The sequence below is a fragment of the Panicum virgatum genome, chromosome 9K (genome assembly GCF_016808335.1).
Source record: "Panicum virgatum strain AP13 chromosome 9K, P.virgatum_v5, whole genome shotgun sequence".
In the NCBI taxonomy this organism is placed as follows: domain Eukaryota; kingdom Viridiplantae; phylum Streptophyta; class Magnoliopsida; order Poales; family Poaceae; genus Panicum; species Panicum virgatum.
Genome location: NC_053144.1, coordinates 55,234,361 through 55,262,039, shown reverse-complemented (window position 1 = coordinate 55,262,039; position 27,679 = coordinate 55,234,361). Strand labels below are relative to the sequence as shown.

The 27,679-nt window shown below is 42.7% G+C and overlaps 4 protein-coding genes across 7 annotated transcripts; 3 read left to right on the top strand and 1 right to left on the bottom strand.

Annotated features, from left to right (window-relative positions):
- Positions 1-53: 53 nt before the first annotated feature.
- Positions 54-2,808, top strand: LOC120652444 (trafficking protein particle complex subunit 4-like). Of its 3 annotated transcripts, none has more exons than XM_039930265.1 (4): positions 54-434; positions 1,287-1,398; positions 1,471-1,639; positions 2,407-2,808. In XM_039930265.1, exons 2-4 carry the CDS (start codon positions 1,333-1,335, stop codon positions 2,601-2,603), a joined length of 432 nt encoding a protein of 143 aa, XP_039786199.1. In that variant the 5' UTR covers positions 54-434; positions 1,287-1,332; the 3' UTR covers positions 2,604-2,808. The 3 variants fall into 3 exon arrangements, with proteins under 3 accessions (XP_039786199.1, XP_039786200.1, XP_039786198.1); XM_039930266.1 differs by having other exon boundaries at positions 64-214; XM_039930264.1 differs by lacking the exon at positions 54-434 and having other exon boundaries at positions 460-1,398.
- Positions 2,809-4,243: 1,435 nt separating this feature from the next.
- On the top strand, positions 4,244-17,025 carry LOC120652443 (nardilysin-like). The gene is made up of 19 exons (XM_039930263.1): positions 4,244-4,717; positions 5,218-5,293; positions 5,480-5,526; positions 6,577-6,689; positions 6,795-6,868; positions 6,950-7,045; positions 7,152-7,271; positions 7,370-7,603; positions 8,134-8,282; positions 9,089-9,245; positions 9,330-9,485; positions 10,211-10,587; positions 11,176-11,325; positions 12,236-12,418; positions 12,917-13,120; positions 13,518-13,624; positions 13,848-14,001; positions 14,932-15,053; positions 16,210-17,025. The coding sequence occupies exons 1-19, from the start codon at positions 4,358-4,360 to the stop codon at positions 16,454-16,456; spliced, it is 3,126 nt and encodes a 1,041-aa protein (XP_039786197.1). The 5' UTR covers positions 4,244-4,357; the 3' UTR covers positions 16,457-17,025.
- Positions 17,026-20,786: 3,761 nt separating this feature from the next.
- LOC120652441 (macro domain-containing protein VPA0103-like) lies at positions 20,787-23,355 on the top strand. 2 transcript variants are annotated; one of them, XM_039930260.1, is made up of 7 exons: positions 20,787-21,182; positions 21,941-21,989; positions 22,083-22,185; positions 22,286-22,381; positions 22,475-22,549; positions 22,665-22,734; positions 23,058-23,355. In XM_039930260.1, exons 1-7 carry the CDS (start codon positions 20,802-20,804, stop codon positions 23,136-23,138), a joined length of 855 nt encoding a protein of 284 aa, XP_039786194.1. In that variant the 5' UTR covers positions 20,787-20,801; the 3' UTR covers positions 23,139-23,355. The 2 variants fall into 2 exon arrangements, with proteins under 2 accessions (XP_039786194.1, XP_039786193.1); XM_039930259.1 differs by having other exon boundaries at positions 23,036-23,355.
- Positions 23,356-23,556: 201 nt separating this feature from the next.
- LOC120652442 (reticulon-like protein B16) lies at positions 23,557-25,980 on the bottom strand. Its single transcript, XM_039930261.1, has 5 exons — positions 25,675-25,980; positions 24,504-24,684; positions 24,273-24,414; positions 24,125-24,194; positions 23,557-23,972 (listed from the first exon to the last, which is right to left on the bottom strand). Exons 1-5 carry the CDS (start codon positions 25,799-25,801, stop codon positions 23,806-23,808), a joined length of 687 nt encoding a protein of 228 aa, XP_039786195.1. The 5' UTR covers positions 25,802-25,980; the 3' UTR covers positions 23,557-23,805.
- Between the last annotated feature and the right edge of the window lie 1,699 nt (positions 25,981-27,679).

Below are 27,679 nucleotides of genomic sequence, written 5' to 3'. Positions count from 1 at the left end.
AACCCCAGCACTTCCGTCACTCCGTCAGGCCATGCTGGCATGCTGCTGGGGCCACAGCCCACAGCCGCGCTGCTTCGTCCCCGCCGCGCCGTCCTCCCGCGGCAGCGCCAGCCAAGACGGGGCCGCGTGCTGGCGCCGGTTCCAGCGGAGGCGAGCATGGCTAGCGGAGCTGCAGGCCTAGCGCGGCGGCGCCGCTGTTGCTTTCAGCCTTGAGGTGGGTTGCAGATAGGGTGTAATTTTTGTGAAGTAAGGAGCTAGGCTCGCTCGAGCTCGGCTCATTCACAGCCCTCCCTCTGTTTCTTAAAACTTTCCCTTCGCTCGGACTCTCTCCTCTCCCTTTCTCTTCCTTCCCTGGCGGCGACGGCTGGGCGAGCGGCGTCGCCATTCGTCCTGTCTTCGCCCAGCCCTTTGCCGGCGACGAGCGCATCCTCCAGGTATGCCCGCCCCTTCTCTTTCCTTCTGCTGTGCGAGACGGAGCACCCCAAACCCTAACAAAACTTTTTATATTCGGATCTGAATCCAGTTACAATATATTACCTACTAACTTCGATTTCGTTTGCAAGAATTATCGGGTGTGCATGTGTACACCCATGTCCTATGCTGGGTTCGCCCCTGATTTCTAGGAGATTAGGACATCTGTTGTATTCTCTTTGGCTATATGTTTACATATTGTCTCGGAAATTTGATGTCATCTGTGGCATGCTTCCCTACCAATGTTAGCAGATGTTGGTCCTGCTAGCATATTGTATTTGGTACCTTGGATGTGTGTATATGCTGTGTGATCCTGCATCGTGTTTCCAAACTAAGATCTTTCCATTTGTTTATAAAATGCCTCTGCCTGTCTATGCAATATGTCAGTGAATACATGTCGTGATCCTCAAAAGCTTGAGGATCCCAAGAATTGAGAATATACAGTATAGTCTTTTTTGTATAGGTTAAGAATCAAGTTTTGCTTGAGAAGATATAATGTATTATCAAGCTTTTATCTCTCCAGCATCATAAAGTGTATTAAATAAGGTACTTAGACATATACATGAATTGTTCTAAAGAATGAAATGGTAGTTTAATTTTCCGGTTATATCCAAATTGAATCATTGGATCTGAACTTGGGAGGACCTTGGCAAAAGGAATTGTGGTGTTTGACAAAAAGGCAGTAATAATGAAATGATATTTTTAAGGCATATTTTGTATTATCGAGTCCAAGTCACAAAGGTATCTAAATTGCAATTTGTTCAATTCAGAAAAGTTGTTACACTCTATAACAGGCTTTGGACTTTTCTCTGCAGCTTACACAAGAAATTTTCTTTTATCTCCACTCCACCTTCTTTTCTGATGGCACAAGCAGCTATCTGCAGCCTTTTCATCATTAACAAGTCTGGTGGCCTCATATACTACAAGGTATATTCCTGGTTTCCCTATCTCTTTTTTGAGCTATATCTGTTAATATGAAGAATCTGCACATTTCTCCAGGAGTATGGTTCAGCTGGGAGGATGGACACCAATGACAGTCTTAGATTGGCAAGTCTCTGGCATTCAATGCATGCTATCTCCCAGCAACTCTCCCCTATCCCTGGTTGTACTGGCATTGACCTCCTACAAGCCCATAACTTTGATCTCCACTGCTTCCAATCCCTCACAGGTATGTAAACTTCGATCTCCACTGCATCCAATCCATGGTTGAAGTTTTTTTTTTTGGGCACTATGGGGTTCCACCTATTGGATCCATTCAAGTTTTACTGTTGATAAACGTGCACAGATTTACCTTTTCTTGTTCTGCATGTCAAGAGATCTCATTATGTTGCATATTATACCCCCAAAGCATATGGTTATGTGCCAGGCCATCTGCTTTGTAGCCTTTGTGTGTGCAGGAATACCTCCATTATCACTGTTACTTTTCTACTTAAGTCAGAGGACACTAGGTTACTGGGTCGAGTGTTCACCAGAATCCAATGTGAGAACGTTTGCAGAATTGTAGCATATGACGTTACTTATCAGGCAGTATTGAGTGCATGAATATGCTTATGGTAGAAAATGAAGATTTTGAAACCCATTAACCACTTATCAGTTTGTTTGCTAAACCAATTTTGTTGTAACCATGGATAATTTCATTTGGACTATCCTGCAGCTAAATTGTACATTTGGCCATTCGGGTTAGACTGATTTATCTCTAGAGTAAGCTTGTGCTGCATCATTTATTATTTGTTTGAGATGTGGTCTATGTAAGTAAACTGCCCAAATTGGCCCGACTCACAGATTATCATGATCCGCCTGTCCCCCCTATGGTGTCTTCAACCACTTGCATTTGATATTATTAGTGCCTAGCTTTGCTCATATGCCATTGTTTGTTTGGCTAATTATATCACATTTGACACCAGTCCTGTTACTGGTCTGTTCCGGTTGCTTCAGGGACAAAATTTTTTGTTGTATGCGAAACCGGCGCGCAAAATATGGAGACTCTGCTGAAAGCAATATATGAGCTGTACACGGACTTTGTTCTGAAAAACCCGTTCTATGAGATGGAGATGCCGATCAGGTGCGAGCTGTTTGATCTCAACCTAGCTCAGGTGATCCAGAAGGATCGACTCGCCCTTCTGGGTCGGTGAAACTGAAACATGAAAACACTACCGTCCCAATAGTGTGATTGATAATTAATTCTTTTTTCTAAGTTATTACTCTCAGCTATGCTCAGCTGGAATCGTACTTGTACTGGTGCATAATCGATAACTTCAATATGGTGTATGTGTTTGCTGGAATATAGAGTTTTGCATACAGGAAATGCTGCTGCAAATAACAACTCCATGGAATGCAGCTCCCAATCGCCCATTCATACATCTACACATGTTTTGCCTGTGATGAGCTTCGAGGCTTGAGATTGCTTGCATCAGCAGTGTTGCAGTAATGTTCAGGTGGCATTCTATTCTTGGTCCGTCAATCTGAATCCTAATTGGAGTCTCGACAAATCAATCGGAATTTTAATCAAAACCTGAGTAAATCAATCATAATCTCAATCGGCACCCGAACAATCAATGCATCGCACGATCACAACATGGTTCGTACACAAAGTGAACGAGTGTAAAGTATCATATTACCTGTAGCAATGTACGGACACTATACTAGTATATTATGCTAGGCAATTATGCACGTATGTTGCTACGGGCAAAGTTGGCATAAGCATTAGGTACGTATAGTTGTCTGTACGTTAATTTATACAGATTTATGTGAAGAGCCATTGACGGAGGACTGGCTTGACTTGTATACGGAATGGGCCTCACTGAGGCCCAACTGTCAATGATACAAGATAGGTAAAACACGTAATTTTTTTTGCTTTAGTCTGCTTTGTGTCATTGACAGAAGCTTTTAGTCTGTCCCGTATGCAAGTCGGATCAGCTCTCCATTCACGACTCAATCCGAATAATTATACGTATTTGATATTTATACCAACTTTATCTAAATAATTATACGTATTCGATATTTATACTAACTTTATCCAAATAATTATATGTATCCGATGTTTATATAAACTTTATCCAGATAATTAGTATCCGATATTATACCAACTTTATCCGTAGCAACACACATGATTGCCTAGTCTATATCTATATACCTATACCTATACCTATTACTAAAGCGAGTAAGGTTTCCACCCAATTTTTTGGTTTGGTTGTTTGGTTTGGTCCGCCTATGTTATTGACAGGTGGGCCTTAGTCAATTCTGTATGCGAGTCGACCCCCTCCGTTTACGACTTGATCACGTAGATCCCTAACATACGGGCATCAATACGTATCCGATACTTATACCAACTTTGTCCATAGCAACGCACGGATATAATTGCCTAGTATATTATTAAAGTGAATAAACTTTCCACCCAAATTTTGGTTTGGTACATTGATTTAGTCTGCCTATGCTATTGACAGGTGGGCCTGACAAGCCCTGTCCGTCTACGACTCGATCACGTAGATCCGTACAAATTAACACATGGGCACCAATATATATTCGATATCTATACCAACTTTGTTCGTAACAACGCACGTGCATAATTGTCTTAGTGTATAAAAAAAAATCCAACAACGTGTGCTTTAAAAAAAAACATTCTAATATACTAGCTGTATAAATCTCACTTTTTTTACAATGCTAAACCGAATATGCCTAGGAACCTGTTTGTACAAAATCGGCATGTGTAAAAGGAAAAAAATAAATCTAAACCCTAATTTCCAAACCAAAGGGTACAGAACGAAGCGAAACAAGGAGGCGCCCCGCGGAACGCTGCTAGTGTCGCACTGTCGCCGAATTCTCTCTACCACCCCTCCTGCATCTCCACGGGCCAGGGCGGCGGCGGAGGCGAGGCCGGGAGGGTGAGATGGTGGCGGCGGGATCGCGAGACGACGAACTGGTGATCAAGTCACCCAACGACCAGCGCTCCTACCGCCTCCTTCGTCTCGCCAATGGCCTCTGCGCCCTCCTCGTCCACGATCCTGAGATCTACGCCGACGGTTACCCGCCTCAGGCCTCCAAGGCTCACGAAGACGAGGAGATGCAGGAGGAAGAGGGTGAGGACGACGAGGATAGCGATGAAGACGACGCAGGGTACAGTGGCGAGGAGGGTGATGATGACGATGGAGAGGATGAGGATGAGGACGTGGAATGGGAGGAAGAAGATGATGGGAGCGAGCCGAACAAGAGGAAGGAAAAGGGTGGCTCCGAGCCACTCGTTAAGAAGGTAGCGATTGATTTTCTGTTGTTCAACCATTACTTTATTAACTTAATTCTGGGGTGGATTTCTATAACGCTATTAATCGAACGCTAGGATCAAGTTTGATTTAGTGGTATTTAGGAAGGATCTGCTAAGTGGATCATAACCATTGTAACAAGCACCTAAAACCTTCCTTCTAGTTTTAGAGTGTTTTATACTTTTATGTTCGGACCTGATATCAGTTCAGTTGGTGCTCTTTAGTTGTCAAGAGCAATTTGTTGAGATTGAGGTGACACTGTTGGCTGTTCCATAATTAACCAAGTGCTCGGCGACACGAGTTTAATGTGTGCCTATGGTGTAAATCCAACACGACTTGATGTAGGGTGATGGTGTGAGAGGTATCACTCAGTTTTAGGGGAATTTAATTTTTGCTGTTTGGTGAGGAAGATAAGTTACTTGTTAAGAGTTTGGCTCCATGGTGGAAGTTGCTGTCTGTTTCCGCCACAAAATGACACATTGTGTTTCAGGCTGCTGCTGCAATGTGTGTTGGGATTGGCAGTTTCGCCGACCCCCCCAAGGCACAGGGCTTAGCGCACTTTCTGGGTATGTGATCTTTGTCTTTTCTATTGTACCAATCTTGCCCTGCCTGTTCATGCAAATGAAAGCTTTCCCTGTTTGTAGTTAAATGAAAGGTGGATTTGATCAGATATCATTAGTTGTGAAATCTGAAAGAACTACCCTGTATACCCTTGCTCTGTTCTGATGTGAAAGAATTCTACGGTTTTGCAGAGCACATGCTTTTTATGGGGAGTTCTGAATTTCCTGATGAAAATGAGGTTCGTACAGCATGCATTCTTTTGCCCTTCCTTTATGTATGGCAACATCTGTGATTGGCTGTACTGTAAACTTTTTGTTAGTGTTTAGAGGTGATATAGTGAGAATAGCATACTCTGCTGTTTTTGTTTGGTCATTCAAACTATGTTTGTCTGAAATGTGCTGGCAGACATGGCCACGGAAGATGTCTTATGTGGCAGAGATAGCACAGCCATTGTATCGATTTGTCTAATATATCCGGCAAAATAATTTGTGTTATAGAAGTCTGCTGCAGTCCACTGTGCACACAGTCAAACAAGTTTCTAACACATCTTGATCCTCAAACTCAGACTTAAGAAGTCAGAACAAGATTCATCCTTCCTTTCTGTCCATTGGAAAATTTTGTGTTGTGATGTCATACTTTGTACTCTGCCTTCTGTATATTTCATTTTTTTCTGGGAAAAGCAATTTATTGTTTGCTTCTCAATTATCCTTGTTTTCAATCTTTCCGCTGTTTCTTTATATGCATCATTGACTTACGGCCAAATAATCCCCTCTCATCTTGCCGAAATACTACCAGAAAGGTACTTCAATCTGTCCTTTTTCAAGTATTCAGTCACAGGATCAATGTATCTTTATGTTCAGTTAAAGTATACCTCAGAAACGGTATGAAGGTGAAAAGTCTAATGATACATGAAACCTGGCACATTATCGCTCATTTGTAAACAAGAAATGAGTTTATTTTGGAGTGCTAGTACTCATTAGACAGCAGTAGTACTGAAAATGTGCGCCAGAACTTGAACAATCACATCCCCTTATCGACCATGATGTGCTGCGAACAGTTGTTGCACCACGTATTTTATTTGGTTTACTTTAATGTTCCTTTGTTGCTTATGATGTCAAATGATGCTAAGTGATAGTTTTTTACTTTCTTTACTCGTTACGTTTAGAGTGTTGATAATTATATTTACCTGAGAAAATTATTTTTGGTTTCAGCGGGGGGCATGGCTCCCGTTGGTCATCCTATCGCCTCTGTCCCTGATTTGAGTTACTTGATGACTTTTCTTATGTAGTATGACAGCTACCTGTCCAAACATGGTGGTGCGTCCAATGCTTTCACTGAAACCGAGTACACATGTTACCATTTTGAGGTCAAACGGGATTATCTAAAGGGAGCCTTGGACAGGTAGCTCTCATCCGTTCACTGTTGTTCTTCATTCTACTGCTTTCTTCGTAGATGAATTCTGTATTACAGTTTGAAACTTATATCTGGTTCTGATTCCATTCTTAGATTTTCTCAGTTCTTTGTATCACCTCTTGTTAAGGCGGAAGCAATGGACCGTGAGATATTAGCAGTGGACTCAGGTCTGTGGTTATCTTGTTCTGGCTAGGCGTTGCAATTTCTTTGGATCTTTGAATAACAAACATTGTACAATTATATTGCAGAATTTAATCAAGTTCTGCAAAGTGATAGCTGCCGCCTTTCCCAACTTCAATCCCATACCTGTTCTCAAGGGCACCCTTTGAACAGATTTACCTGGGGTATGTTCATCAGCTAGACATATTTTTGAATGAAATCAGTTTGGCACTCTCATTCTGTGCTATTCATTGAATTGCATTGGACTGAGCTTTTGATATTATCCAATAGGTAACAAGAAAAGCTTAGTTGATGCGATGGGCAGTGGAATCAATCTGAGAGAAGAGATTTTACAGATGTACATGAAAAACTACCACGGAGGAGCAATGAAGCTGGTTATAATTGGCGGAGGTGAGCCTCAATCTTATTCTAGCTGTAAATCTCATCCATGAGGTCATGCTCTTGCTCTTTTAACTATTTATTAATGTTTTATGATAAACTTGTTTCAGAACCCCTTGATATTCTAGAAGGCTGGACCATGGAGCTATTTAGCAAGGTTAAAGCTGGTCCTCTGTTGGATATGACTCCAAAGACTGACATGCCATTTTGGAAGTCAGGGAAGCTTTACAAGTTAGAGGCTGTTAGGGATGTGCATAGCATGTACTTGTCATGGACACTTCCTTGCTTGCACAAGGAATATATGAAAAAACCAGAAGATTATTTGGCACATCTCCTTGGTCATGGTAAATGCTTTCAACACATTCACTGTCTTCATTGCTCTTCAATGAGGTTAATATAGCTCGATGCTTGAATGCAAAGCATGTGATTTATCTTCAATTTACATTCTGTTTGATGTTTGTGACACCCTCGCACCCCTCCCCTTGGAGTTCTCTAGTTGTTCACTGGCAAAACTTATACACCTTGGAGTTCTCAAGTTTTTCATAAGATAGTTGCAATCATTTTACCTGGTTTTGGATATGTGTTACTGAAATTATGGACAGTACTTGTAGCTATGCGCTACACATGTGGTGATTTGCTATATCCTTGTATGGACCTGAGTGTTCTTTTATCTCATATTAGCCTCTAGAAAATTCTTTGAATTTCCACAGTGTGCATGTTTCCTAGGAATCTTTCCATTGTTGAACCAAATTATACTGAAAACGATCATTTAAATGCATTTGATAGTTAATGTCTTTGTTTAATGTGGATTGAAACACATAAAGCAAACCTTTTTTTATGAGCCTAATAACAGGTTATTTTGTTTTTATTTCAGAGGGCAAGGGAAGCTTGCTTTATTTCTTGAAAGCTAAAGGTTGGGCAAGCTCACTGAGTGCTGGTGTAGGAAGTGGAGGATCAGAACGTTCCTCTTATGCCTATATCTTTGAAATGTCCATCCACCTTACTGATTCAGGGCTGAAAAATGTATGCAGGTTATCCAATATTTCTCATTTGACTCATATTTTTGATGGACCAAGTTCCTTCTCTTTTCTCAGAATGCTTCATGTGACTTGCATGACTCTTGTGTTTTCACCTTTTTTTTCACAAGCCATTATCCCATTATTTGTAGAAAAATAAAAAATGTAGATCTGCAGGGAATGCCTTCCTTTAAAGAATATTCAATTTGATATTTTTATGCATCAAGTCTTGCTATCTTGTCTGCCAAACATTGTAAAGACTAATCTGTTCAGTAGTTTCCTGCATAGACTGTTTTCATATTCAAACTGAATAATTTGGTTGATAGAAAAGACATTATCACCTGTCCATGTTGCATTCCTCAAAGAATGTCTTGAATATGTGTTGTGAGTCAATGTCTCAATTGGTTTTGTATTGTCACATAAATCTATCTTTGTCTGATCCTTAACGAGGGTTTGTTCAGATTTTCTGGAATCCTATTGGACATCAGAAAACTTAGTTCATCCCCTCTCCCCATCCAAACAAACCATCAGGACGAAGACAAAGCTCAAACCTGTCACTGATGTTAGTTATCAAAGTGTTCCTGGTGTCACTGTGACTGGGTTAAGTTAATGCATGCTTCTTTGGAAGAATCATATATCATGTTTTGTTTCAACTATTTGATTGGCCTTTAGAAAGTGCATTTGTGATGTTATTTATAGATTTTGCCATTTATTGCTTTGAATTTCATTTTTAGTGAAGTTTTCTTTGTCTAGAGACATCCAATTTGTTTGCCGTACCCTTCTAAAATATTGGGCATCATGTACTTTTTGCAGGTATTTGAGGTCATTGGTGCTGTGTACCAATACATAAAGTTGCTTAAACAGTCTGAGCCACAAGAATGGATATTTAAGGAACTTCAGGACATTGGGTACATGGAATTCAGATTTGCAGAAGAGCAACCTCCAGATGATTATGCTGTTAATCTTGCAGGTTTTAACCTTTTCTTTTCGTACTTGTTTCTCTTTAGTTTATGTAGCGGCGCCGTGTTTACTGAGTTGAGTTTTTTCTCTGCAGAAAATATGCTTTTTTATTCTGAAAAGCATATTGTTTGTGGAGAGTATATCTATGAGGACTGGGATCCGGAATTAGTCAAGCATGCTTTGTGCTTCTTCAATCCAGATAACATGAGAGTTGACTTACTCAGTAGATCATTTGATAAGCAGTCAGAAGGTAATCTGTTTATGATGCCACTCTCTGCATTGTGATCGTCTTGTATCTTAAAGCACCTTCGCTCCTGTGACAAGCTAGTTAACACTCGTTTATGCATTATTCTTTTTATATCTATCACATAGGTTGCTTTTGTTACTGATGTGGCTTATTAGTGCACTTTCTTTTGCTGCTGTTGCGTATAGCATTATTGGGAAGCATATTGTTTTAACATAACAATAGAATCTTACTTAAAATCATCTAAATGGATAGTCTCACTAGACAGCACAACTGCCAGCTGGCACTTAACGTCATAATAACCAAAGACTCTTGTAGTCTTGTTCATGAATGATCACAATATGTACCCTAAATTATGAGTAGCAAATGAGGGAAGTCTGCATTTTTTAGTATACATAAAAACAGTCCTTCAACCCAACTTTCTTAACATGGGAGTGTGCGCATCTTCTGTGTGCATGCATTTGTAGTTAGTTAGGAATGACAATGGCATTGAGGTGCTTTACCTTTGTGGCTTGTAGCTGTAGGCTTCTGTAGAGCTGCATTAATTTTTATAATCCTTGACCAGGCAAAATAATTTTCCTGTTGTGTTCATTCTGTTTGTGCAATTATTTAAAATAACATCCTGCTGGTTATGGAGTTGCTACTTTCACACTTCTGATGACATGACAAAAGCAGCTAAAAGGTTAGTGATGAAAATAAATATCAGATCTAATGCAGTTTGTTGCATGCAGCTGTTCAGTGTGAGCCATGGTTTGGTTCACAATACATTGAGGATGACATTCCATCATCTTTGATTGAAAGTTGGCGAAATCCTGTACGATTAGATGCAGATTTACATTTACCTACGAAGAATGAATTTATCCCAGGGGACTTCACTCTGCGAAACGCAAACTCTCCTAGATCCTCAAGTGAAGATAACCCTCGTTGCATTGTGGATGAGCCATTCATAAAGCTCTGGTACAAGATGGACATGACATTTAATGTCCCTCGTGCGAACGCTTACTTTTTGATTTCTGTCAGGGATGGCTATAGCAGCCTCAAAAACTCTGTCCTGACAGAGCTGTTCGCAAACCTTCTCAAAGATGAACTTAATGAGGTCCTCTATCAGGTTGGTACTGTTGAATTTTTCTATTTCTCTAATCACATGACAGAAGTCTACTCTTTTTATGCCAAAATTGAACCCTAAATTCACCTTCTAGAGTGGTACATTCTGAATATGTTTTTTTATAATTTGTGTTGTGGTTATTTTCATTGCCTTTTGCTTCTTTTTTCTATCATACTAAGAGCAACGAAGAGTACTAGACATGATGCAAATGGGAAGATCCAAGCTAGGGTGGGTATCTGCTGAGGATCCTTTTGTAATGTTGTTCAAGTGATAATATGGCAATATGTCTCAGGAGTTTTATTCCTTAAAGCTATGAATCTGCTTTTAGTTGCTATAAACGTCTCAAAATGCTATCGTGCTTCTACGATTGTGTTGTTTTTTTCTCATCACTCTTTAAAACCTTACCTATTAAATAAAGTTGCTGCCCTACCACGTATTCATGCTTGAATCTCTGTTAGTTGCCTTGCTCTTCTTATAAGATATCAGAGAACTGGACCGACCTTCTTTTTCGTATTTACAGTTTTATTTTCCCTGCTAATTATCTTTACCTAGCGTATCTGCCTCTTGATTTATTACTCGCCACTTTCTCAGGCTTATGTGGCTAAACTGGAGACTACGATATCTGTTGTTGGTAGCAAACTTGAGATAAAGCTTTTTGGTTACAATGATAAGCTTCCAATTCTGCTGTCCAACATCTTGTCGACTTTGCAATCCTTCTCTCCGAAGACAGATAGGTTTGAGGTAATGTATGTTATGTGAAACTTCTTTTAAAATAGGGTAGTCAGAATGTTTTTTAATTCTGATGCTGGCTAGGAAGTCTTAGTTTTGTTGTGTGAGCCTTTAATTTTAGGTAACATGACAAATGGCCTATGATAAATGCCCCATAATTATCAGTGCTAATTTCTGTAAGTCCCGTTATAAGTTTCCCTTTCCGTGTTAAGTGGAGCTTCTATGCAACAATATAGGATAATGGAAATTTTGAAGCATAAAAGATCAGATATCCAGTTGACAAGCAGGTTTTGTTATTCCCATTCATTGGCACATAGATCTATCTGAATATGTGCCACAAAAAGATGATTGGACAGACACCTCTTGAATTGCTGATATTTTTCTTTCATTTCTTGGTTTCATGTTTCTGATTCTGTTTGTTGCTTTATCTCTTTTTTTGCTTCTTAGAGAAAAGTAGCTTTCATGAATTTCAGATAATTGTCCTGTGCTTGTATTTTTCTTTAATTTTTGGGTTTCCTGTTTCTAATCTGTTTGTTGCTTCTTGCTAAGAGTTTTCATGATAACTGTCTTATGCCTGGGCCTAGTTATTTTACAGTGACTAAAATTGCCAACAGCCTGGCCTAAATGCTTGTTTAACCATGTTCAATAAGTTGTTTCTGGGTTTGCTTCGATTTGTTCCACCTGGCCACTGGCAGCCATAGTCTATGCATTTTTCCATTGGCAGCTTGGAGGGACCAAGGCGCTTGCTTGAATAATGTTTCAACTTAGTTACTATAGCGAACTTATATGTTTTTCTATCTCCCTCTTATGCCTGCTAGTTAACTTCTGTGAGGATTGAGATTAGATTTTCGAAGTATGCCACCAATTTAATGAACTTCTGCATGATGGTATTTCATCTGATGTTTCACTGTGCATTCACCAGGTCATCAAGGAAGACTTGGAAAGAGCTTACAAGAACACTAACATGAAGCCTATGAGCCATTCTAGCTACTTGAGGCTACAAGTCTTGCGTGAAATATTCTGGGATGTTGAAGAGAAACTAGGAATTCTTATGAAGTTAACATTTACTGATCTAGTAACATTTATACCGAAGATCCTTTCCCAGGTTCGAAGTAAATGACCTCCATCGCATTCGCATTACATTCTTTCACTCCGATACTTCTGCTACCACCGTTTCTTAATGATGTTTGAAGATGAAAGATGTCTTTTGACAGTGTGTTTCTGATAAAAAAAACTTGAGAAATTGGTGTTCTTGCCCCTACTTTGCAGTGCAATTGTGATTATACCCTCATTTTCCTTAACTTGGTGATTTTGCCCTTGCTATTCACAAGTCAATGTGATTTTGCCTCTATTCAACATGATTTTGCCCCTGTTTTGACTGTTGACTAGGTGCAAAATCACATTGACTAGGGGCACAATTGCGTTGACTTGTGAATATTAAGGGCAAAATTACAAAGTTAAGGAAAATGAGGGTAAAATCACAATTGCACTGCAAAGTAGGGGCAAGAACACAAATGCCCCAAAGATCTTTTACTTGTCATTTGATCCATGCTACCTTGTTTTCTAGACTATGTAAAACCATTATCTGTTTGCACATATGCAGTTGCACATTGAGGGACTCTGTCACGGCAACCTGTCCGAAGAGGAGGCAATTAATATATCAAAAATATTCTGCAGTACTTTGTCAGCTCAGACACTACCGGAGGAAGCAAGACATGGGGAACGAGTTATTTGCATTCCTAATTGTGAAAACTTCGTTAGAAGTGTGCACGTGAAGAATGATCTTGAAGAAAATTCTGTGGTTGAGGTGGGCTTTTATTCTGGTGCTACTATAGTACATTCCTTTTTGCATGTTCTTTTTACAGATGTGATTTGAAATGTCTGATTATATGGTAACAATATCCCTGCCGGCAGCCTTTTGTTACCTGTTATGAAAGGCTGTCCATGAGCAATGCACCACATTCTGAGAGGATGCAGCTCTAAATTAGGCTAGCATCTGTTCTTAGAATGTGACATGGTGTTGTAGGGGCACATGTCAGTGACACTGACACATTAGATGGTCTTTTCCAGCTAAATGACTTTTGCAACAGTACTGAGCAATGTTCCCCACAAAATGATTAATTTCACAAAGGATGCCTTGCTGGAATCCTGGAACCTTGGGTCTTCATTATTTCTGAATTCTGATGTATGCTTATTGTTGTCAGGTCTATTACCCAGTTGAGCAAGATATTGGAAAGGAGGCAACAAGGCTCAGGGCTATTACAGATCTTTTTAGTAGCATTATTGAAGAACCTTGCTTTGATCAGTTGAGGTATGAATATCACACTTCATTGTTTTGATGAGTTAGAGTAACTAATGTAATCCAGCTCCATGATACAATACTGTGGAAACTACACTCACATATTTTATGAGTATAATTATTTACAAATATGCTGGTTTAGGACATTTCTTACTTTTTCCTGGAAAGATAAACTTGGCTACTGTTTATATTGAAATATCTTTGTTAATTAATTTTCTTGCTATTCTTATTATAGAACGAAGGAGCAACTTGGTTATACTGTGGACTCTAGCCCACGGATGACCTACCGGATGTTGGGCTCTTGTTTTCGAGTTATGTCCTCCAAATATAGCCCTGTTTACCTGCAAAGTCGGATTGATAACTTCATCAATGGTCTATCTACTCTGCTGGTATGCTTCTATGCTTCTGCCCTATTCTCGAACATGTCTGCTTTAGTTTAGGGCGTGTAGGGCATGAACAATGCAAAGACTCTTAGACACTTCAAGAGAGAGAACAAGTGCTGCATCATCAAGCACTAGGGTCCTGACCTACAATAGGATCAACTATTTTATGATGCTTAAATAGCTTGATAATTTAGGAGCCCGCTTAGCATTCCTTGGTTCAACACATGCACAGCATGCTCAAGTGATTACTTGGCCCCAAGCACTTGCCTCCACCTTTCACGGCATGCCCAAACAAAGTGTTGAGTGCTTGGTCCATGATCCCTAACGCTAGCTGACACCATGTAAAGGGGATTAAACTGCCGCTAAGCATCTGCTAAGCATGAGTGTTGCATGTGGCCTTGGTCCCTTATTATATTAATTTATCTTTTCATTTGCACATGACAGATAGTATAGGCTAATCTGCATTTTTGTTTAATACTTCAATTACTAAATATTTAAACCGACATGGCCCAATTCAAACTTTCTTTAACCTAAGTATTACTGCATTGTGCATTTTATTCATGTCATCCAGAAACATAAGAAATATCTCAGATTCACATAATATTTAATTGTTAATATACGGTTTGTGGATTTTAGGGGTGCAAATTGGTGTCCCTTAGGTGCACCTCCAATTCTCTTTAGTTCAAAATTTTGTACTACTTCAAAGTGGAATTCTATTTTGGAAAAGTAGTTCAAAACTTTGAACTAAAGAGGGTTGGAGGTGCACCTAAGGGTCACCTATTTGCACTCCTAGTGAATTTTCAGCATTTTCATGCTGTTGTATCCATTTTCCTGCCTCAACTTTTTGGGCCAAACTACTAGTTTCTGGAGGTTGAAAATCAATCAAAATTCTAATCTAACAATTTTATCCTTTTGCTTCAACACGTGTGTACTCAGGATGGGCTCGACGATGAAACTTTCGAGCACCATAGAAGTGGTTTAATAGCTGACAAACTGGAAAAGGAACCATCACTTAGCTACCAAACTGATGATTATTGGTCTCAGATTGTTGATAAAAGGTATGATTTGTTTTCCCATGCAAATATTCTGCATTTTAAAAGTATTGCATAGCATATTCATGGAATTACTGTTCTGGTTATTAGTGCATGTTTAAAATTTTGTTTCAAAACGAAAATAAAAACAAACTAATATTATGAAATGTCATGCTTGAAAGAAAGAAAGAAAAAACTTCTAGTTCTCGAAAGCGAGTCATGCAGTGCTGTAACAAAACATGAGGGATTATGAGACTCATTGGCCGTTGGCCCATTGCTATTGCTTAAATTTGAGGGATTGTGCTTAAAGCAAGCATTGCTGTTTGGATTTTGTATGTTGCGAGTTTGGAATGGAATTCCTGTTCTTGTCCAATCTCTTCTCTTCCTTATTACACTCCCACTGCTGCTGCCGCAAGGCAGCTTTTGCCATTACCACCCTGGAGAGGAAGTCATGTGGTCATGCTTCTGCTGCCATCAGCTTGCTGCCATGCTCAACAAAACAGCGTGAGTGTTAGGCCATAGCTGCTGTGGATGGTGTGGAGTTGTCACCTCAACAGGTGAGCTCTGGCCAGTGGTGGATCCAGGACAGGAAGTTCTTGATCCCTATCCTTACATGCTAGATCTGCCCTGGCAGCAGTGTCTGAAGAAGGTTAGTAGTTGTTGTGTCAGCCAGAGCAGGGAACTAGCTAGAACAGGAACTATCGGAGAGAAGAAGGCAAGGGCAGACTTGACATTTTGGGAAAAGAAATTCTTACCTCACTTCAAAACACTAACTGCATCGGCGAAGCTATTGACATGATTCTCTTTAAAACGTAAAAAGCAAAAGTTCACTCTACGCCCCCAAAGTTTGTTTTGGTTTACTAACCCCCCTCCCCCTCTCTCAGATCACTTTTCACCTTTTGTTGCTTACCTCTCCTAGTTTTGCTACGCGTACCAACTGCCAAGGTCATGCCGGTATATGGCTGTTCTGGTCTTCAGGATGCATAGATGCCAGAGCTCACTTAGAAAAAAATAGAAGACAAAACAACGATCTAATTTCAAAGTTTGATGCACCAACATGACTAGTTGTACTTGTGGGGCAGCCTGCGGCGAGAGGCATGTTCGGATTTTAGTACTTGTATTTTTTTAGTTTGATGCATCAACATGACTAGATGTATCGTGGTCTGCTGTTGTGAACATGTAGGTACATGTTTGATATGCCAAAACTGGAAGCTGAAGAGCTTAGGACAATTAAGAAGGCTGATGTTATCGATTGGTATAATACATACATAAGATCACCGGCCCCAAAGCGTAGACGACTAGCAATCCATGTGTATGGTTGCAATGCGGACATCGCTGAGGCTGCCAAACTCCAGGAACAGTTGTGGACTGCGATTGATAACGTACAATCGTTTAAGGTTTCGTCTCAATTTTATTCAAGCCTCTGCTGAGGATGGCACTATCTGTTGCTGTGAAATCACAATTCCTACAGATGAGCATCTCCAAAGAAACATCACAATTCCTACATATGAGCATCTCCAAAGAAACAATTTTTAGCAGACATTTGTGGACGTCTGGATGCACAACTCGGACATTCCCGAGGCATGCCAAGGTGCAAGAGTGTCATGGACAGATGGACCATAACAAATGACTCAGGATCCTGCTGCTGATAGACGCCATGTGAACCTGTAGTTGGTCTACAGGCAAGAAATTGAAGAGCATTGTTGTGACCTAGCATCAACGTTCATAATCCCATTGTTTCTTATATAGTTGGGCAAGAATCAGTATAGGGTTTTCTTTGCGCATCATGCAGTTTCATTTTTTATCAAACAAAATATGGCTTTGTTTCTGCTTTACGCCAAAAGAAATATTGCGTTTCTGTTTGGCGTTGCAATTCGTGGATATACTCCTTTGGGTTTTGGGGGAGCAATATTTTGTCCGTTAACATATTTTGGATGGTTGGAATCAATCCTGAGAATTTTCGAAGACATCGGTTATAAATTATAGGTTGTTTGTCTTTTCTAGATACATAGCAAGCATTTTCTATGCATCTAGACACATATTTGGAAACTATGCATTTAAAAAGTCGAAATGATCTGTAATTTGGAAATTTCGAACGGAAGAGAAGTGCATAATATGTTTTTGTTTTTGCTTTACGCCAGGAAACGTTGATTTCTCTAATTTGGTGTTGTAATTCATGAATATATATACAATACAAGAAATCTCCTTTGAGGAAGCAGTATTATGCAGATAAACATATTTAATATGGTTAGAATCAATACTTGGAATTTAGAAAGGCAGGTCAAAAGTGCACCATTAAAGTTATTTTACATTTGTGGTGGATAATTGTTCGTCACGTTCGCGCCCCGATTCTTTCGTCCACGCTGTTCTCTTGGGTCTTTCAACCGATCGCACTCTGCTATCACAGTTACTGATGGACCTTGACGCCGATACGGGAACCTCTACAACCGGATCAAACTGAAGCCACCCCCCTCGGCGACAGCACACGCAACGCTCCCGGGCCATGGCGCGCAACAACCCGCTTCCCAATCGGTCTCCCCCTGCCTTCAATCTCAACAGCAAGTTACAAATCGAACGGCTCGCAGGTACCTCGGGTGGACGGTGCGTTTGCCCCTGATCCCGGCGTGGCGGCGTCCAGCGGCCCTGGCCACCGGCGGGAGAGCTGGGAGGGGATGAGGGAAGCGAGAAGAAGCAGCTCCTGACCGCGAAGACGAGAGCGCATCCCGCTCCTCACCGGCCAGGCAGTGCCGCCAGGAGCGCCCGCACGTCGCGGGTGTCGCAGCAACCACGGCTGCCCCTCGCGCGGCGAGCGCTCGGGAGCAGCGCGCTGCCGGAACACAACGTCGACGGAGTGGGCACGGGGTGAGTGCCTGTCGGTCTGCCACGGTGAGAGCATGAGCTTTCAGGCTGTTGGGCAGGCATGGAGCTTTCTTGCCAGCCCCTCCTCGGCAAAGGGCATGCTGCTCGCTGTAGCAAAAGGGGAAGGGAGCTGATTGCCAAATATTGGAACGGAAAGGTATTTACTCTCTTGCTTCTCTTTTTCACGAAGGTGTCTGAGCATGTATTTCATTAAGAGGAAAGCAATACGACCATTGTATTTCATTGCAGAGTCTATTAAGACGAACACAGAGAACCACCAAGCAAGTGAGGGACGACCATAACCACAAACAAGAATAGCAAGAACAACAGGAGAGCAGACACACCCGAACCCACGAACCTAGTCAAAACCACACCCCTGAACCTGCTAAAAGAAACTACACCACCAAAGATGTAAAGGTCTATAACACAAGTAAGGTGGCAAAGCATCCACCCGACCAACCAACAACGGCGGCAAGGCATCCGCACAAAGTGGACTCCAACCAACGATGATGGCGGTAAAGCATCCGCCAAAGCAGCACAGCGGCAAAGAATCCGCTAGCGAAGAGAGGGGCGGCAAAGCATCCGCCAACCGGCGACCAACACAACCTGAGCAATGTAGAGGAAACTAAGCGAAGGCAGGCAGAAGTGGATCCTCTACGAGAAGAGCAGGCGACCACCAGCGGCAAGAGCTTCCAAGACAACGCCTCCAAGGAGGGACCGGCGCAAAAAGCGACGTCGTCGTCCGACCAATATGGTCTAGATTTTCACCCGGAAAGCTCACCGAAGAGGAGGCATAGGGAGAAAAAGTGACGCCTTCTACAAGGTAAGTGACGCCCCCAAGCGTCGCCGTCACCGGCCCGCAACCAGACCAAGCCTTTCGCCTTCACCCCATACCAACCCAGAGCTGATGACAGCAAACGCCGCCACAGGGAGGCCCACCGGCATCACAACTGAACGGGCTACAACAGGCAAGCACCCAACGCGGCCAGGAGCCCCCAGCCACCCGCCCGAGGCAGCGGCGAGAGGAGGACAGCCCTGGGAGAGCGGCGTCACGGCCAGACGATGCAGCGGCGGCCAAGCCAGGGAGCCCTCAGCCCCCGAGGTGGCGGCGACGCGGACAAGAGCACCCCCGCCCACCCACGATGCGGCCAGGAGTGTCCCCGGCCACCCACGGCGGCGACGCGGCCACGGGCCCTCGGCCATCTGAGGTGTCGGCGACGCGGCCAAGGACGGCACGCCCACACCCTAGCGAGGCGGCAGATCCGGCCATTGGGGGCCTGGATCCGGCCCCGGCAGCCGTCGGCGGCGAGGAGTGACGAGGATGTGGGGTGGGAGGAGGAAGAAGGTGGGAGAGAGAGAAAGGGTGTGGGAGCGCTGGTGGAGCTGGCTTCGGCTTGGCCCCGGGCCGCCACCGGCGGCGGAGCACGGGGAGGGTTGTGGGCGGCGGCGCCGCCAGAGTCGCCAACAAGAGCGGCGCGGGGGGAGGGGGGGTGCGACGGAATCCAATGAACCTCGAGATACTCTCTTGCTTCTCTTGTGCCACTGAATGGAAATGTGTCTAATTGATTTGCAAAATCATGAGCATTTTCAGAGGCTGATGCATAGGGGGCAAAGTAGTGTATGCCTCATATCAATGCCTATCTATATATACTATGTAGACGGGATCCACTAAGGTCATTTACTTCTATTTTTCCTGCGACCATGTTACGCCACGTCACTTCTATTTTTATTGCCGTTAGATCATCGGTGTCCTCTAAAATCCATTCATCCATGTATCCACTATTGATGGCTTTTAAGCTCATCGTCTGACTTCTATGCTCTCTTCGTGCAACTATAAAAGACGCTCAGCCTCTCATAGTTTATAAAAAAACTCTCTCAAATCCCGCAGCAACTTGCGGGGAATCACCTAGTACTAGCTATTTTAGCGCACTGAATAATCCAATCGCGAACAAACATCGAGAGCAACCCATGCTACCTAAATTTCACAAATCTAGAATCTGTAGTGTGCGATTTCAGTTTCCTCTAAAAGCTTAACTGAAGGCGCACAGCATTGGGGAGCAAAGTAGCATATGAGTGAGCTGATTTTGTTTGTTTAGAACACGCCTGGACGCGTGTTTCATTAAGAGGAGAAGTGAGCTGAATTTGTTTCAGCACTTTTTTTATGTACTAGAAATGTTTTTTCAGAACAGACAAGCGAAGATCGCCCTAGCCCATGTACTCGAAATGTGATAATGCTTTTTGTTTACCAGCTTAATTTGGACCATTGAGGTCAGTTGTTCCAGTTGGAGCTTAGAGAGCATGGAGTAGTTCCAGCCTTCCAGGAGATGGAGTCAGGTCTGCAGCCTAATGAGGTTCTTGCGTGCGGTGTTGAGAACTTGAGATGCAGACACGAGGTGCCCAAGAATCCAAGATGGCACCGGCTTGACATCCAGCCATCCATTGCCGGCGTGCATCTGAGCATCTCCTGTTACAGGAGGTCATGCTTTCATCAAAAGCATCTTCCCGACACAACTTGTGAAAGCTCAGATGCCCTATTGGTATTTTATAAAATGCACCAGAGCCAATCTTGCAACACAATGGTTGTAGTCATATTAGTACAACTCTTGTGCATTTCAGTACGATTTTGTTAGTCCAGCTTTTAGAAACTAAACACGTACGTAATTCGACTCTTCCGTTGAAACTTGTAAAGTTTTATAGCATGAACATCAATATCTCATATATGAAAATGTCTTAAAAATCCAATGGTAATAAATATGTATGATATAATCTACAAAATGTTACGGTAACTCCTGATCAAAGATAACAAAATTTCGAATCTTGGGTTCAAAGTGGGATTTCTTCGGAAATGGCAGCTGTTCTGACAGAAAAGTTAATGGGCCCTAAATTTTGGCCCAGCAAGCTATACGAATAGCCAGCATGGATGATGGCCCAGCACAGGGAAGGCCCGCCAGCTCCAGGATTCCAGAGGCAAGATGGATGCGGCCGGCCGGCCGGCCGCCGTGCGTGCTCGACTGCTCGCCCAGCGGCTATTCCAGTGTTCGGACTCCCCCAATGTCGCGTGCGGCCACTAGATTTTTCCTGACGCGGTCGCTGCTCCCACTTGCTCTTCCCAAGTCGCAGCGGCGGCGGGGGCGGCTGGGGTCTAGCGTTTGCGCGGCGAGGGCTTTCCCCATGGCGGCCTCGGGGTTCGGCGGCGGCGAGGCGTTCCGGCTCTCGGCCGCGCCGGGGGCCGGCGCGCTGAAGCTGCACAAGGGAGACATCACCCTCTGGTCCGTCAACGGCGCCACCGACGCCATCGTGAGTGTCGCGCGCCTCCTTCCCCTTGCCGTCGATTCCGTTCTCGGTTAGGGCGCGATCCGTACATGCTTGGCGATTGGGTTGGTGTTGCTGCTGATACCCGTACCTGCAGATTCTAAATCAGTTGACTGATACCACCTTAGTTAATAGTTATGGACTTTACGCTAGCATGCCACTTTGATTCCAGAAGCCGGTTATAAAGTCCGGTGATGAATTTTAGATCAGGGTGAAAGGGACTAGTTGATAGATAGATGCACAGAATCAGTGACTTCCACGGATAAACGATTACATCATCCTTCTCGGTGTGCTAGCATATATTCTATTGCAGTGTTATCCACTTCCTATCTTTAGCTTGGTGCCATGACTATGATATAGTAAAATAGTTTACATTTCCTGGCTGCAGCCTGGAAAATGGCAGTTTAGTTTAAGTTGGTCTATGTGGCCTGATCCAGTTGGAAAATAGTCCAGATAAATAAAAAGGGATCTGAACCAAGTATGCATGTGATCAATAGCTTACCTGGATGGTGTATGATGGTGATTCTATAATTCTGAGCCTTCTTAACTAAACTGAATACATTCAATTCTGAAAATTAAAGGATCTAACCTAGTCAACTATCATCGTATGGAAGAAGCCTTTCTTTGTTGGAGGAAGCTACACTTGGCCAAATTCCTTGTTAAAGTATTCCTTAACTTTCTTGGAGCAATGATCTGAGTATGTGATCGGAAAATGAGGAAGATGACTGGTATTTATTTCGCAGGTTAATGCTGCTAATGAGCGAATGCTAGGAGGTGGAGGTGTTGATGGAGGTAACAAGTACAAAGAAAATGCTTTCGACAACTTTTATAATTCCATTGATCAGTGATGGGCTATCTCACATGAACTTCATATCCGTATCTCAGCAATACATCAAGCTGCTGGACCAGAATTAGTGCAAGCATGCCGCAAAGTTCCAGAGGTCAGACCAGGAGTTCGTTGCCCAACTGGAGAAGCTAGGATTACTCCGTTAGTGCCTTATTTTATTCATTTTGATTATTTCATATAAAATTGGAATGATCCCTTCTAAAGTTTACATATTCCCCCACTCGCTACTAAACGTGGGCAGAGCTTTCAAGCTTCCTGTGTCCCGAGTGATTCACACTGTTGGGCCCATATATGACATGGACAAGCATCCAGAGGTGTCGTTGAAGAATTCCTATGAGTAAGTCCTCCTGTTTGTTTTTTTTTAATGAAAAAGCTGTGCTTGCTGTTGAGTCATTGAAAGTCTTTCCTGATCTGCATGTGCTAATTGCAGAAATAGCTTGAAGCTTGCTAAAGAGAATGGCATTCAGTACATCGCATTCCCTGCTATATCTTGTGGTGTTTTTCGGTATGTGCCAAGTTTTAGTTATCACTCACTCGTGTACCTAGCTTCTGTGCAGTTGGGTCCTTTCTCTTTTGCAGGATCTAATTTGTAAAGTTTGACGTGACTTGATCTTGTGCAGTTATCCGCCCAAAGAAGCATCGAAAATAGCTGTTTCTACTGCACAACAATTTTCGGAGGATTTCAAAGAGGTTAGCTGTAGTTCTACTTCTAAACCTTTCACATTTCAGTACTACTGTGGAACTTGGGAGTCAAAACACCATTGCTTCAAAACACCATTGCTACAAGAAACTATAGAACAAATAATTGATAAATAAACTGAATGCGCATTACCATAATTGCCACGGACTTTTAGTGCTGGAAAACTGGACAAACCATAATGATCGTACTTCTGTAAATATGAAAGTATTTTCCGTTGTCCCTTTTGCTATGAAGGCTTTTCAATTATCTTGATTAAACATATAGGTCATTCATTGTGAAATATATGCGCAGGTGCATTTTGTTCTGTTTTCAGATGATTTGTACGAGATTTGGCGCGAGACTGCCCAGGAGATGCTATCACAATTTCAGAAATGAGTGGTCCTATAGTTTCTGATGCGGCTGTGTACTTGGCTGCTGTCCTTATTGAGATGCGAGAGCCAGAGGCTGTTTACCGATGTAACAACTATAGGACATTTACATCTTTAACCATGTCGTGCACTTGTGGTGTAACGTCGAATCAATAAGGTTTGTGATACCACGAAGAACTTGCAATTGTTAGTCACCTTATTTGTTAATGCTGAAGAAGGAAAGAGCAACTACCTGTCAGATAACCAGGTGCCAGGTTCTGCGAGATACCAGTTTGCCGTGTGTTTACAACACAGTAGTTATCTCAAAGTCAGAACGGTTCAGGGCTGACTTGGCTGTTGACAAAAGTAACTTTTGCGGTAGGTTCACCCGTCAGATGGCACAATATCATATGCCCCTTAGAAGCAGATATATCGTCCGCTGCGAGTATCGGCTGCTGTACGAGATTACGCAAACCACTTCATTTCACATTCCAATGGTAGTTACATGGCAACCTTTTACCCAGTTTGTTGCAAAAAAGCTCACCGAAAGCTGTACAGCGAGTTACAAATTTCTGCATGCCTTTTCGTCACAAACCTTATTGCTCAAGAGTACATTGCAACGGTATCTACGGGAGGCTTTCTTTTCCTATTGTCCTAAATCTTCACTTTCTCCCTGCTTATGGTACAAAATTGCTTGACTAGCTTCACCAAGTATCAGTCTTGTTTATCTCTGATAAAGCTTCTCGGTAGTCTACTGATCACATTTTCGTCAACTATCTTGTAATGCCTTGATATGTTCCGGTGGACCATTCCTGCATACCTATCAACGTGCCCCTGGTACTTGTTGTACAATGCAGGTATTGTGACCAAAGCAATGGTTCCTGTCACGCAGCCATTGCAAAATTAGCACTGTAATCAGACAGACAAACCGAATACAAACATACAAGATTCAGCCTGCCCCCTTCGATACTGTATATTCCTAAATGTGTAGGGCACAAAAGTCAGTCTGAAGTATGATATATGCAGAACATACCTATGTAAGCAAGAGTAATAGAAGAGCAGAAATTGCCAATTACAGATAATAGCCAAAGGACAAGCACAACCTGTGAAGATAATTCTGTATCAGCAACCACAGGAATACCAAATAATCAACAAGGATAAGCATATGCATGATAGCAAACCTGGAAAAAGAGCCGGAAGTCCTTGCCAAGAGTAATATCATGCGCTATCATTAGCATGTTATTGACTTTGACGCGGAATGAAGCTGCAGCGTTGCTAACCATCTCCTCTGATAGAACTAACTCAGGTAGTGGCCTAGGCTGCCTGGAGATCATTGACTAGTAAGAAAGCCAGTGAAAGGCAATTCCATCAAAATTTGAAACAGAGTGGAAGAAAGGATTTGGGTTTCTTACCTATTTAGCAATCCAGCTAGTTTAACCCTTAGGAACTGCACAAGTATTAAGATGAGAAATATATCACAGCAGATGGTCAAGAATGACAGTCCAGACTTCTCAAACAACAACCATGCCATAGTAGCACCAAATATAACACCAAATGTAACACGCCCTCGCCTCCATAAGATGAAATCAGCAGCTGAAAAGTAGGAATTAACATTAGCATGAATGAGACAAATGGATGACCTGATGCACTTTATTAGGACATAGAAGTAGCATATATAGCATTTAAATATTCAACAACAGAAATAAAGTGAAACCATGTACATTTGTATCAACATCTTTGCACACTTATGTCGTCGTCATTGACATACATTTTACAGTTCTTCAGAAATCATTGCTCACTCTAATTTGTGACACTAGCATTCCTTCTATTCAAATGTAAAGATCTCTAGAACCCTGAATAACCTAGTGTTTTCTTCAGTTCTTTAAAGGTTTTCACCATTTCTATGAGAAAGAATGGTTGGCCAATCTAGAAATATCTATAGAGACAGCCTGACTGGCAAGGGCGAATGTCAGTGCAGAAGAAAATATTAAATATCACATCACTTAAGATTATCAACTAAGTATAGGAGATGATGATAGAAATTGCCTGGCATCTGAGAAGAAGTACAACCACAGTGTACTTCACAACCTAATAGGACCCGAAACTCAATATGCTGCGTGCTCCTACATTACTAATCTTTCATCAGAATGGCTTCCCAATTTCAGCAACCAAGCATCAGGTCCAATTCAGTGCGACGAGTATTTGAAGCCTGATTGAGTTCATAACAACTAGAATTCCAATTAAAACAGCTTGTTACTCCTTGATTGCAAGCCCACATCCCAACACAGTAATATAGCTTCCGAACCACAGCACACAACCCCTATAATGGTCGCGCATGCTTGGCTGTGCTGTGCTACCCTGCAAATAGAAACCTAATAACTGACGAGACACCATTTCTTAAATTTGCAGGTGTAAACCCACCGCCGTTCAGCACAGACACGACGCTTGATCTAATCCAGAACGGCGAGGCTGTACCCAAATCGATATCCAATTCGACGCAAGCAAATCGCGCGGCCGCAGCAACAGGACGCGGAACTTAGCGCAACCCTGGGGGCACGGGGAGTTGGGGGAGGAACAGCGGACCTTTCCCGCCGCCGGCGATTTGGTGGACAGAGAGCTTGTGCCCGCCGGCGGCGGCTGAGCTGCAGGGGTCGGCGGAGCCCTCGATCCCGCCGTTGGCGGCGGCCTCCGCCCCTCCGCCGGCGTCCATGCGGGAACCCAGGACTCGCTGGTGGGATCGGAGGGGTAGAGAGGAGACGACACGAGACCGGCGCAGTGGAGCGAATGCTCCGGAGAGGCCGTCAAGGGGTGGGGAAGGGAAGCGGTTCGATTCTTCTCCTCCCACGACGCGGCGGCGGTAGGACCGAGCCGAACAAGGTCAGCACGAGTGCGCCGCCATAATTTATTTTTCCCTCCCTTTCTTTCCGTTAATTAAGCTGGTCTTGTGATGATTGATCGTGCCGCTGGGTGATTAGCGGGCATAACCCTTTCGGCGGACGGACGCGGTGGGCTGGATCGAGATCCGACGGCTGGCTGGACGAACTGGGCTCTCCCGGAGTAAATGGAGCTGATGAAGAGCCAACCGGGAGCATTCTTCTCCGCTTGGACAAATTTTGCTGGGTCAAAGTCAGGGCCCAATTCACTGTGACTCCGTTTAGTTGGTGAAAAATTGTTAATTTTGGTACTATAGCATATTTTATTGTTAATTGACAAATAATATTCAATCATGGACTAATTAGTCTTAAAAGATTTATTTCATGGTAATCAGTTAGACTATATAATTAGTTATTTTTTCAACTGCATTTAGAGCCATGTTTAGTTTCAAATAAGTCACATACTTATAAGTCAGGTGACTTAAAACCAGTAACTTATAAATCATGGGTGTTTGGTTGGTAAGTGATTTAAAAGGTGTGGGCCCCACGCGGAAAAGGGAGATTTATAAGTTGGGGTGGAGCTGCTTAAAACTTATAAGTTGAGGTGACTTATAAATTAGGATTGTTTGGCAAATTAAGTCACTTTTTAGCTTATAAGTAGATGACTTATTTGGAACCAAACGAGATCTAATGTTCCATGCATGTGTTCGAACATTTGATGTGACGGGTACTGTAATTTTTTTTGAAACTAGTAAACAGGGCCTATAGCGATTTGCTAATCTTAATTTAAAAGCCCACCTAGTATTTTGATGCTATCCCGATCCATTTTTTTAAAAAAGGATCGGTCCAAATTTAATATTCCATTCAGAACAATGCGCTTATACGCATGAAGTGTGATGCAATCCATCTTCTTTAATTAAGGTCGACGATTTCTGATCCGCGGGTTGAGATTTAGGCTGTGTTTAGTTCATAATTTTTTTTTGGATTTTGGTACTGTAGCATGTTTCGTTGTTATTTGATAATTATTGTTTAATTATGGACTAATTAGACTTAAAAGATTTGTCTCGTTATTTTCAGTTGAACTGTGTAGTTAATTTTTTTTCAACTGCATTTAATGCTCTATGCATGTGTCCGAAGATTTGATGTGACGGATACTGTAGGAAAATTTTTGGGACCTAAACAGGGCCTTAGGTGTTTGTATGCATGGTCGTCTTCTTCATGTCGGGGTCTTCTACCTTGAGGCTTCTTCATTCTGACACCCGACGCTGGCACAATTCTGCCTCTTGCGTCGGCCATCACCGTTGTGTCGAACTGCCGATGCCGATGTGCTTCCAGAAGCCGGGAAGTGCATCCGAGTCCACAAGCCCTCGCCGCCGTGCTCAAACTGATTTTCTTTTTTTGAAAACTATGCTCAAACTGATTGACTTTTGGGAAAACACACCATTTTCAGGCAAACAGATGAGCTGGAAATAGCGTGAAATACGCAGGCCAATTTGGCGAGACACGGGAATTCCTGCTTCGCTCTGCCTCCCTTGTCGGTTTCCGGACTCCGGGTGAGCTGATAAGGACGGGGCCGTTCGGCAGTTAGTGCTCCAACGGAAACCACCGCGCGTCCACGCCTCTCGCATCGCATCGTCGTCATCGGCCCGTCGTGCTGCGAAGAGGGCCGCACCAGGCGCCACGCACGCACGCGCCGCCGCCGGCCGCGAGAGGGA

Bases quoted from the DNA above. Each gene is read 5' to 3' on its own strand.
- LOC120652444 (XM_039930264.1), top strand. From the start codon at position 1,165: ATGATATTTTTAAGGCATATTTTGTATTATCGAGTCCAAGTCACAAAG. The intron at 1,399-1,470 runs GTATATTCCTGG...ACATTTCTCCAG, and splicing joins GTGGCCTCATATACTACAAG to GAGTATGGTTCAGCTGGGAG. The intron at 1,640-2,406 runs GTATGTAAACTT...CGGTTGCTTCAG, and splicing joins CTGCTTCCAATCCCTCACAG to GGACAAAATTTTTTGTTGTA.
- LOC120652443 (XM_039930263.1), top strand. From the start codon at position 4,358: ATGGTGGCGGCGGGATCGCGAGACGACGAACTGGTGATCAAGTCACCC. The intron at 7,604-8,133 runs GTAAATGCTTTC...TTTTTATTTCAG, and splicing joins GGCACATCTCCTTGGTCATG to AGGGCAAGGGAAGCTTGCTT. The intron at 15,054-16,209 runs GTATGATTTGTT...GTGAACATGTAG, and splicing joins TCTCAGATTGTTGATAAAAG to GTACATGTTTGATATGCCAA.
- LOC120652441 (XM_039930259.1), top strand. From the start codon at position 20,802: ATGGATGATGGCCCAGCACAGGGAAGGCCCGCCAGCTCCAGGATTCCA. The intron at 21,183-21,940 runs GTGAGTGTCGCG...TTTATTTCGCAG, and splicing joins ACGGCGCCACCGACGCCATC to GTTAATGCTGCTAATGAGCG. The intron at 22,186-22,285 runs GTTAGTGCCTTA...AAACGTGGGCAG, and splicing joins GGAGAAGCTAGGATTACTCC to AGCTTTCAAGCTTCCTGTGT.
- LOC120652442 (XM_039930261.1), bottom strand. From the start codon at position 25,801: ATGGACGCCGGCGGAGGGGCGGAGGCCGCCGCCAACGGCGGGATCGAG. The intron at 24,415-24,503 runs GTAAGAAACCCA...AATGATCTCCAG, and splicing joins CTAGCTGGATTGCTAAATAG to GCAGCCTAGGCCACTACCTG. The intron at 23,973-24,124 runs GTATGTTCTGCA...GCTGCGTGACAG, and splicing joins TATTACTCTTGCTTACATAG to GAACCATTGCTTTGGTCACA.